The following is a 10,506-nucleotide window of genomic DNA, read 5'->3' as shown; positions in this document are numbered from 1 at the left end:
CAGAATAGGGAAGAATGGGAGAACGGACGAGCACGCTGCCACAGCCACGTCTGCCCGCGTCCAGAGAACCATTGCAGAGCCATCAGTATATACTGACGTTACAAATGGGCGAAACCACTGAAAGCTTCGCCTTTTCAGATTGGCTAGAAACGGTAACCCTACATTTTGAACTGTCCTTCTTAACAATCATTGGTACAGGTTTCAGTAACTGACAGTCAGGAGGGTCTTCATTGGTCCAACAAATTTCTATTCACTAAATGCTAATAGAAAAAGACAAGAGTGGAAAGTCTTTTGTGTTCTGTTTGATTGGCTTTATGTGAAAGTTTCCCTAAAAGATATTGTCCAAGATTATCTTCGCTATTGTCTTTGCAACTCAGGGCCCAGTTAATGTGTCCTTGTGAGTCCTTGTGAGCCCAGCTCCAGGTGGGTCACATTGTCTATGTTCAAGGAGAGGGAATAATAACTCCAATATTATTTTCTAAATCAGGGTTCACCGGCCCCTCCCCCTCAGAGGGCTGCTCTCTCACAGCCCCGCCCGGGCTGGGGTCCCTGGGTGGCGCAAATAGGGTTAAGCGCTCAACTGCTAACAGAAAGGTTGTGAGTGGGAACCCACCCAGAGGCGCGTCGGAAGACAGTCCTGGCATTTTGCTTTCAAAAGGTCACAGCCTTGAAAACCATAGGGAACCCCTCTACTCTGCATACACGGGGTTGCCACAAGTAGGATCGGACTTAAGGGGCTAATGGTTCGGTTTTGGGGGGGCGTCGGTTGCTCTCGCGATAACGCCGTCCCTAGCCCTTGCTGTTCTCGCGATGTATCAGGTTCAGGAGCCGGAGAATGGCCCCGCCGACGTGCGCGGTTCTCCGACCCTCCTAGGGTGGAGCGGGCCGGAAGCGGGCGGTGTCAGTGCCAGGTGTCTTGCGCTACTCTCAGCCGCGGCACTGGGTGAGTCGCTCGGCTGCGGGGGCGGGCTCCGGGGAGGGGCGCGGTCGCCCTGTCCCGGCCTGGCTGAGGCTGTGGCCTCGGCGCGCAGAGGCTGCGCTGAACTTGGCTGGGAGCTAAGCCGCAGCCGGCGCCTTCTCTCTGCTTCCCCCCCGTGGCTGTGAGACGTGGGGAGGGCCCGTGCGGGCGAAGGGCGCGGCCCACCCGCGTTGTGGGTCTGGCGCCCTGTTCCCCGCCGGCCGGAGTGGGAGGCGAATCCCGCACCGCGGAGTCCGGGTAGCTCCGCGGAGCGCAGGGCTGCAGGGGAGGGAGCCGGGGTCTCTGTGGGAGGACCAGGTTTTGTCCGGGACCAGCAGGTGCTTGCTGGATGGTTCTCCCCCTCCCCTATGCGGCTTCTCCCCAGCACCCTCTTTTCCGGGCAGACTGTGCCTGACACCCGTTCACTCTTACACGTTACCCTCTGCCGTTTTTCCTACACCCCTGGTTGACTTGTTGATTAGAGCAGCCATTTCGCAAATAATTACAGAGGGCTCCTTTAGTGCTGGGGTTACGGCAGGAACTGCAGCGTCCGTGGCCTCATGGGGCTCATATTAGAATAAAGTTGAGACTGGCAGTAAACAAGCACATGACAAAGGTTCTGAAGGCAAAAACCCAAGGGGATAGAATATGAATGATGAGGGGCTGGTAGTAGCCATGAGTGGTCAGGGAAGGCCTTTCTGAGGAGGTGACATATGACCTGAAACCTGGTGGCTGAGAGGGAGCCAGCCCTGCCGACTCCGGAGGAAAACCTTCCAAGGCAAAAGTAGAAGAGGTGGTGAGGCCCTGAGCGCCAATGGCCTTGGGTGGTTTGAGTAACAGAGAGAAGCTGGCGTGGCTGAGTGTCGTGAGCAACCAGCCAAGTGATGGAGGGACAGGGTGCGCAGGCGCGGGAGGAGCACAGGTTCTGTCCTAAGGGTGGAGGGAAGAATGACGACTCCTGGTGCTCCTGGCTGCATGCTATTCCCCCAGGAAGCCCTCCCTGATGTTAGTGTCCGCTTCACCCACCTGCCGTTATTTCCCTCCCAGCGCTGTGAGCAGGAACTTGATGTGTTTTGTTCATCATCATATTTTCTGCCCCATTATTTTTAACCTGGTACGGTTTTCATCTAATTACAGACTTATTTTTTGGTTCCAAAGGTAGAACTAAAAGCAAGTTTCTTCTCTCTAACCAGGTGGCCCCTCCCTGAGGACATGAACTCCCCAGATATGAGTCAACAAAAACAAGCTGTCATACCTCCCCACCCCAGCAGTTTCACCCCAAGGGGAGGGTGATAGTGTTGAAAAGTGGGGAGTTAGCCCTTCGCAGCAACCCCCGCCCCCTGAACTGGTCTGGCTGCCTGATCAGGCTGGGGAGGACAGCAGATCTGCCAGCAGGAGCAGCACAGAAACCCAGAAAGAACTACAGTAACACGTTGCTGTGTGCTGCCAGGCTTGACCGTGTGTGGCATACATTCATTTTGCTAAGCAGAAATGCTATAGTCGGTTTACATAGCCTGCCTGTCTCGTGATGATGCAGCAGGAATGTTTTCTCATGTTCTACAACGTGATCCTGCTGGTTGCAGAGCAGCCCCCTCACCTGGCCATTCCCTCACTGCACAAATCATTACTGAGCACAGGCTGTGCGCTAGGTCCTCCAGGTCCTGGAGACACAGCTGCGAATGATGAAGCCTCACAGGGAAAGACATAAGAAGGGAGTGAGTATGTGTTGTGTCAGGTGAGAGCAGGTACCGTGAAGAAAAATAAAGCACGGGATGAGAGTAGAGAATTCTAGGGTGTGGGTAGCGATTTTAAACGGTGGCCACAGAAGGCCTCCCTGGGAAGGTGAGGTCCCAGCAGAAGTCAGACACAGGTGCGGGAAGAGCTGTGTGGGATGCAGGTCATAGTGTGCGGCTCCTCCTTGGACCGTGAGGCGGTGACTGGCCTGCCAGGATGTGCTAGTCCCAGTGTCCAGCCCTTTCCTGCTCTTCTGGACCTGGCAGCCCCTCTGGGGGTTGGGTCCAGGGTCGGAGACCTCAGGCTTGGCTTCTTCCACTCATGGCTTGTGTGCTTCCTCAGTGCTCACGGTTCTCAGCCGCCAGCTTCCTGCCAGCCTCACCAGACGTGCAGCCAGGAATGGCAGTGGCGCTCCCAACGCCTGGAGCCCAGGTGAGCCCCCCTGAGCCTGCCCACTGCCCGGGAGGCTGCCTTAGCCCCCAGCCTTGGCTTTGCAGCCCTGAGCACCTGAGGCGAGTGCCATTCAGAAGCCCGCCAGGACTAGTCAAGGAACCTCCTCCTCCCACAGCCTCGGGGCTCCCCCTCCCTTTCCTGGCCCCAGAGTTGTGGGGGTGGGGGGGCGGTGGGGAGCTGATGCCCTCATCTCTCTGCTTCCTGTCCAGTGACCCTCCACTGCCCAGGCTGCCCTCCTGGTCTCTCCCCAGGCCCACCTGGCGCACTCCCTTTTTCCTCCAGCTGAAGCCCCTGCCAGTCCTGGGCAGTGATGAAGGACACGCTGTCTCTGCTCAAGGTCTGCCTCACTCCCTTCCAGCTTCTCCTCTGGGTTTTACCTTCTTTGGGGTCTCTCTGGGAATACCTTCTTTTCTTTCCTGCATCCCCACCATATCACTCCCTCCCTCAGGGTCACAGGGACAGAGTCAGCCATTCGAGGCTCAGCCTCATCTCCTGCGGCCTCAGATGAGGCTCTGTGGGCTCCTCCTGAGGCTCTGGGCGGAAGTGGGCTCCCGGCTGCCTGCAGCCCTGAGCTTCCAAGGATGGTGCATCCCCAGCACCTGCCTCCACTGTTCCCGGACCTCCCCGTCCTGACCCTGCTGCCTGGCTCAGCCACCAGCCACTCTGGGGTGTCTGCCTTCCCAAATCCTTGATAGCCCGAGCAGAGAAGTGGGGCCAGGAAGGAGACCCCCTCCCACCCATGCCTCTGTGGGGCAGGACCTTCCCGTCCGGAATTTGCACCACTTACTCCCCTCCTATTCCCCTTGGGTTTCTCCCTCAGGAGTTTTGGGACATCCCCTCTGTGCTGGGCCCTGGTATGCAGCAGCGGTCCGCCTGGGTAGAGGCCTTGTCCCCCAGCACCAGCTGGCCCACCCTTGGTTTTGGGGCATGGCCTCCTGACCTCTCAGCCTGTGGGACATGTGTTCCAGGAGGCCATGGCATTCGAGGATGTGGCCGTGTACTTCACGAGGATAGAGTGGAACTGCCTGGTCCCCGACCAGCGGGCGCTGTACAGGGACGTGATGCTGGAGAACTACGGGAACGTGGCCTCACTGGGTGAGAGCCTGTGGCCTAGCCTGGGGCAGGAACTGCCTTCCCAAGTTGGGTGGGACCCAGAGACTCCACCGCCTTGTGCCTCCCAGTCCTTCCTGAAGGTGGAGTCTGCCGTGTTTGGAGGGGAAGCTTGAAGCTAGACCCTGGAGCTCCTCCCTGCTTCCTTTATCAGCTGCCCAGGGCCTCTCAAGGGGCAGGGCCTGTCCCTGCCTTCCGCCGCACAGCTGGGCAGTGTCTTCGCCAGCCCTGAGCAGTGCGCACCCTCTGTCTGACACCAGCTCTCCCTCCCTCCCTGGCCTAGGCTTTCTCAATGCCAAGCCCGCCCTGATCTCCCTCTTGGAGCAAGGGGAGGAGCCAGGGGCCTTGATTCTGCAGGTGGCCGAGGAGAGAGAGCCCAAGGCCGGCCCACGCACAGGTGAGCATGAGGTGTAGGGAGACCAGCGTGCGTCTCGGCAAGGTGTGTGTATGGGGTTGTATGTTTATCTGCTCACAACAGGGCCAAGTTTCCTACTAAAAACTCTGCTTGTAGGTCTGGGGCCACAAAGACTAGTGCACAGGGCCATGTGCAACCTCGAGTGTCCACGCTGGCGTCCCCAAGGGGCTGGGGCTGGGGCTGTGAGTGCCTGGTGAACACCAGGCGGGGCGGGACCCTCGACTTACTTTTATCTTCCCAGTTTCACGGAGCCAGGTGCCAGGAACCAAGCCCTGGGCTGTGGAGGCAGCAGAAGGGGATGAGACAGTCTCTGCAGGGGTGGAGGGCATGGGGCGATGAGGAGCTCCCCATACTCTGCCCCTGCACCTGGCCTGCCCTCCCTCCAGGCTCTGGTGGAGCTTCCTCCTCCCCCAGGGGTACCCACCCACATGGCCAGCCTCCCACAGTGCTTACACCCTCATTAACCTCCCTTCTGGAACCCTTTCTCACCCAGTCCTTGGTTTTAAAGCCTCTTCCAAGAGTTTCTCAAACCTTGCTTCTCTGACATGAAGATTCTGTTTTCGTGTCGGTAAGTTCCTTTTGTGAAGGTAGAGACCACACCATGCTTCTGTTTTCTGTTCGTTCTTTCAGACCCCAGGATGGAGGCTGGGATCAAGGGGGAGTCCTCTAAGCAAGCAGGACTGCCGGGAAGAGTATTGGGGTGCTTCCCCAGGGGGTACCCCAAGTCACCTGAACTGAATGGAAGTCCGGAGGACAGGTCAGATAAGCAACTCGTTGACCTCACAGGGCTGGGCCCGGTGACATCCAGTGCCCTAGGAGGGGGCCCCTGCTGGGGGAAGGGCACCTCCACAGGGGTCCTGGGCAGCGAGGAAGCTCCAGGCAGCCAGCAGGCGGGTCTGGGTTCCCCACGAGGCCCATGGCCAGCACGTACCACTGGGGAGAGAGCCTACGAGTGCGTGTGCGGCAAGTTCTTCAAGTACAACTCGCTTCTGCTCCGGCATCAGATCATCCACACGGGAGCCAAGCCCTTCCAGTGCACAGAGTGCGGGAAGGCCTTCAAGCAGAGCTCGATCCTGCTGCGGCACCAGCTGATCCACACTGAGGAGAAGCCCTACCAGTGCAGTGAGTGCGGGAAGGCATTCCGGCAGAGCGCGCAGCTGCTCGCCCACCACCGGGTCCACGCCAGGGAGAGGCCTTACGAGTGTGGCGCGTGCGGGAAGGCCTTCAGCCGCAGCTCGCGGCTCCTGCAGCACCAAAAGTTCCACACAGGGGAGAAAGCCTATGAGTGTGGCGAGTGCGGCAAGGCCTTCTGCCGCCGCTTCACGCTTATCGAGCACTCCCGTATCCACAGTGGTGAGAAGCCCTACAAGTGCCTGCGCTGCGGGCAGTGCTTCATCCGCGGCTCCTCACTGCTCAAGCACCACAAGCTGCACGCCGAGGACAGCCCGGCAGAAAGCAGCACGAGCCAGAGCTCCCCACTCAGCGCGGTACAGCGGGCCCCCTCGGGGGACAAGTGCTACGAGTGCCCCGTGTGCCAGAAGCCTTTTAAGCACAACTCCCTGCTCCTGCTCCACCAGAGGCTCCACACAGGCGAGAAACCATTTGCTTGTAAGGAGTGCGGCAAGGCCTTCAGCCGCAAGTCCAACCTCACTCTGCACCAGAAAATCCACACCAAGGAGAAGCCCTTTGAGTGCACAGAGTGTGGCAAGGCCTTCCGCCGAAGTTACACCCTCAGTGAGCACTACCGTCTGCACAGTGGCGAGAAGCCGTACTGGTGCCGGGACTGCGGGAAAGCCTGCAGCCGGCTGTCTGCCCTCATCCAGCACGAGAAGACACATGGCCGACAGCGTGCCCTGGAGAGCGGCCAGTGCAGGCGGGTGCCCCGCTGGGCTCCTCGCTGACAAGACAGCAGCAGAGACCCTACCTAGGAGGGCCCACCCTACCTGGTAAAGCCCACGCCACCCGGGAAGATCACCCCACTTGGGAAGGCCCCAAGGGCTGATGCCTTAGCCCCGCCCACTTGGCATGTGGCCAGGAATTCTTTCTGGACGGAGTCCTTTGGGTGTAGCTAAGGGATGGGAACAGGCTCCTGTGGAGAAGTCGAAAGAGAGGGCAGAGGGAGGGGTTGGCAGTGGTCAACAGCCTGAGGAAGGGCGCTTTGAGGTGCAGGGACTGAGAGCCCAAAACTAAGCCTGGATGCTCCAGGAAACCAGCGTTTCCAAACCCAGCTTCAGTCCGTCCCTGGAGGCACCTCCCAGACTCTAAGCCAACTAGATGGGGATGGTGTGTGGGGTTTGTGTTCTTTTTAACACTCATCTGTTTTCCAAATATTGTGATCAGAAAAAAGATGTTTTGATTTTTTTGTTGATTGGATTGTTGGCTTCTTTTGTTTTTAAGATTGGTCAAGAAGACCATACCCCATCTGAAAGAGAAGAGGGCCAGAAGTGACAAGCATTTTTTGAGTCCAGCTACCCAGTTGGGAGAGGCTAGGGCAGAAAATGGAATCCACAGGGTACCTCACGAGTGTGGTGGGGCTGGGGAGATACAGGTGGCATCGAGGGTTTGTGAACGCGCCAGGGGAAGTAGGTCTGGTGATGGCTGACCCTGATGACAAGCCTGGCTAGGCCAGGACTCAAGACGGAACTTGCAGGCCCCTGTAGTCTGGCCTGAGGGAGGGAGGGGAGTTCCTAGCCCAGCTCAGCAGGTGAGATCCACCTTCCCCAGAGGAAATGCAGCTCTGGGCCTATTGGCAGAAGGTGCTCACTGGGGAGAGGCGTCCCATGTGGAGACCCCATATCCTCTGCCAGTGCTCCTTGATCTGGAGCAGGAAGGGGAGCCCTTTCTCTGGACCCCTCCTGCCCACCATAATTTGGTCCCTGCTTGGGGGGTCCGAGAGCCCAGCGTTCCTCAGACCACTGTAAAAATGACATGGCGTCAGACCTCATCTAACTTAAGGGGGAGCGGGTAGATTCAGCATCAGCCCAAAGCGGATTCCCATGAGGTGGAGGTCACACACGCCTCCACTTTCCAGCCTTTTCACCAATTCCGACACCAGCTGTCCTTCTCGTGGCACTCTCTATTGCTTTGCTCGGTTCAGTAGTTTGTTGTAATGGCTGCACAGAATTCACAGACCACACTTACAGTTAAGTAACTTACTAAGGAAGTAACAGGATACAACTCTGGATTGGGATCAACAGGCTACAACTCAGGATTAGGATCAGGAAGCATGTAGCCAAAGTCCCTCTTCAGTGCAGGACAGCTCTCTCAGCTCCTTTTGGTTGTGCGAGCAAGCAGGTCCTTCTCTCTGCCATTCAAGCCTCCTCTTGGCCCCCTCAGGACAGGCTCCTCTCGGCCCTGGCCTCTGCCCTGCTCTTGGGCAAGTGTTACAAAGCACTTTGACTGCCAGCGAGTGCCCAGAGGCACCCTACTCCACTAGGAAGCCTCCTTCCCAAAGGTGCTCAGCTCTAGCTCCATGGGTTGGCAAACCTAACCTGCTGGTCCCATGCTTCTGCTGTCTCTTGCTGTTTTCAGTGTTACAGCTTTCTCTTGTCTCCTGGGTGTAGGAGGTTCTCAGTGCAGGGACCCCAGGTCCAAAAGACACATTGTGCTCCTGGCTCTTCTTCTTGATGGTAGTGAGGTCTCTCTCCACCTCTGGGATTGGCTCCCTTTAAGCCTAGTGGGATAGCAAAACTGACCAATCTCCTACAAGGGTTCCATGCACCTTATTTGCATAGTTCCACCCCTGGAAGTGTTCTTTGTGCCTTATTTGCATTATTAGCAGGCTGTCCAGTCCCCTGGGTGGACCACAAGTACCTTATTTGCATAACCCCACCCAATCATTTTGTGGGAGTTACCAGATCGTGGCTAGAAGGGCCATATAAGGTAACTTGCTGCACTACAGCCACCCAGCTGGGCAAGCCCGGTGTTGAGAGTGCAGGTGGCGGAAAGCTTGGGGAAGAAGTGCCCTGAGGTCCCGGTGGTGAGCAGGAAGTCTTAGTGACCCCTGCTCATGTCAGGCAACCCTGAGAACATGCCAAGGACTCCCAGGCAGCTATGAGACAGTCTTACAAAGCGTGTGCCAGAAAGGAAAGTCCTCCCACAGCTGAGCTGAGAGCTGGCCTGTGAGCATTTATTTTTTAATTAACATCTTTTTCTGTTTAAGTATTTTAAGTGTAAAATTATTGTAGAGCATTTGGAAAATACAGAAACTTATAAAGAAGAAACCTAAGAAATTGTCCTTTATCCCATTCTCCAGAGATACTACTGCTGATGTTTTGGTGCGTTTTCTTAGTCTTTCTAATGTATGTGTATAGATATTTACAGATTTGGGTTTACGCTTTGTTTAGAGTTTTGTACCTAATGGTTGGATAACAACCACCCCTCATCCGCCTACCATTTTATGTGAAACACAGTTTATTTAACAGTCCCTAATTGTCAGACATCTTTTCACTGAAATTTTCACTATTACAGTTAACTTGCTCACATTAGCACATATCCATGGTGATTTCATTACAATTGGAAATGGACTTTCCAGATCAAGAATACTAAGGGACGGTGCTTTTTTAGTTATTTCATTAACCACAAAAAAGGCACTTTGTTTTAATTTGCATTTCTTGATGTACTTCCTGTAAACACCCTGTGCCCATTTTTACTGGCAGATCCACCGCCCCAACTACAAGCAAACAGGTAGCCTCCTGAGGGTCTTTAAACCTCCCCACTGGTACTAGGTACTTGGCCAGGGTGGTGGGCGGGGAAGGTCCGGCTGTGACAGGAAGGTTCCTGCCGCCTGCCGTCCCCATCGAGACCCGCTGCCCGGGGTGTGGCAAGTCCCAGCTCTTCCCACTGCCCTCCCTCTTCCCTACCCCGCCACTGGACGTTTGATGCAGGGGATGGGTTGGGTCCCGCCCCACACCCGTGCAGCCCAGGCCCCCCGGCCACTGAGGGCGCAAGGTGACAGCAGGACCATGCGGGTTCACAGAGAGGTAGGGGGAGGCTGAGCAAGAGCCCAAAGGTGACAGGTTGGTGGGGGGAGAGGGGAGAGGGTAGTGTGGGGCATCTGGGCTGGGGTAGATGGAGGATGAGCGGGGGGTCCTGGTCCAGGGTGGGCAACCCTGACCACCACCACCATCCCAACCCCCACCCCCTGCAGTCTCCTGGGAGGTGGGGAAGAGGGGCCCACTGAGTCACATGCATCCTGAGAGGCCTGGGGCACCCAACAGTGAGTGACTGGGGGACACCAGAGCCAAAGACTGAAGGGCATCTGTGGGAGGGGAAGATGGGCAGCGGTGACTGTATCCTTTCACCATACTTATTCACTCTGTATGTTGAGCAGATAATCTGAGAAGCTGGATTATATGATCAAGAACGGTATCAGGATTGGAGGAAGACTCCTTAACAACCTGTGATAGGCAGATGACACAACCTTGCGTGCTGAAGGTAAAGAGGACTGGAAGCACTTACTGATGAGGATTACATCTCATCATAACGATGTATGGATCACACCTCAACATAAAACAGAAATCCTCACAACCGGACCAGTAAGCAACATCATCACAAACAGAAAAGATTGAAGTTGTCAAGGATTTCATTTTACTTGGATCCACAATCAATGCCCTTGGAAGCAGCAGTCAAGAAATCAAAAGGCGCATTGCATTGGGCAAATCTGCTGCAAAAGACTTCTGTGAAGTGTTAAAAAGCAAAGATGACACCTTGAGGACTAAGGTATGCCTGACCCAAGCCATGGTATTTTCAGTCACCTCACATGCATGCCAAAGCTGGACATAAGGAAGACCGAAGAACTGACGCCTTTGAACTGTGGTGTTGGTGAAGAATACTG

General features: G+C 56.1%; 1 protein-coding gene across 1 annotated transcript in view; it reads left to right on the top strand.

Annotated features, from left to right (window-relative positions):
• ZNF250 (zinc finger protein 250) overlaps positions 1-10,042 on the top strand; it is a 65,583-nt gene extending 55,541 nt beyond the window's left edge. The window contains exons 6-8 of the mRNA XM_023741649.1: positions 5,675-6,033; positions 6,187-6,616; positions 10,003-10,042. Of these exons, the coding sequence (XP_023597417.1) occupies positions 5,675-6,033; positions 6,187-6,571 (744 nt within the window). The 3' untranslated portion in view covers positions 6,572-6,616; positions 10,003-10,042. The remainder of the gene's footprint in view (positions 1-5,674; positions 6,034-6,186; positions 6,617-10,002) is intronic.
• Positions 10,043-10,506: the final 464 nt, after the last annotated feature.

The sequence above is a fragment of the Trichechus manatus genome, unplaced genomic scaffold (genome assembly GCF_000243295.1).
Source record: "Trichechus manatus latirostris isolate Lorelei unplaced genomic scaffold, TriManLat1.0 scaffold00185, whole genome shotgun sequence".
In the NCBI taxonomy this organism is placed as follows: Eukaryota; Metazoa; Chordata; class Mammalia; order Sirenia; family Trichechidae; genus Trichechus; species Trichechus manatus.
Note: the sequence above shows the minus strand (reverse complement) of the source record. Positions and strands in the feature narration are given on the sequence as shown.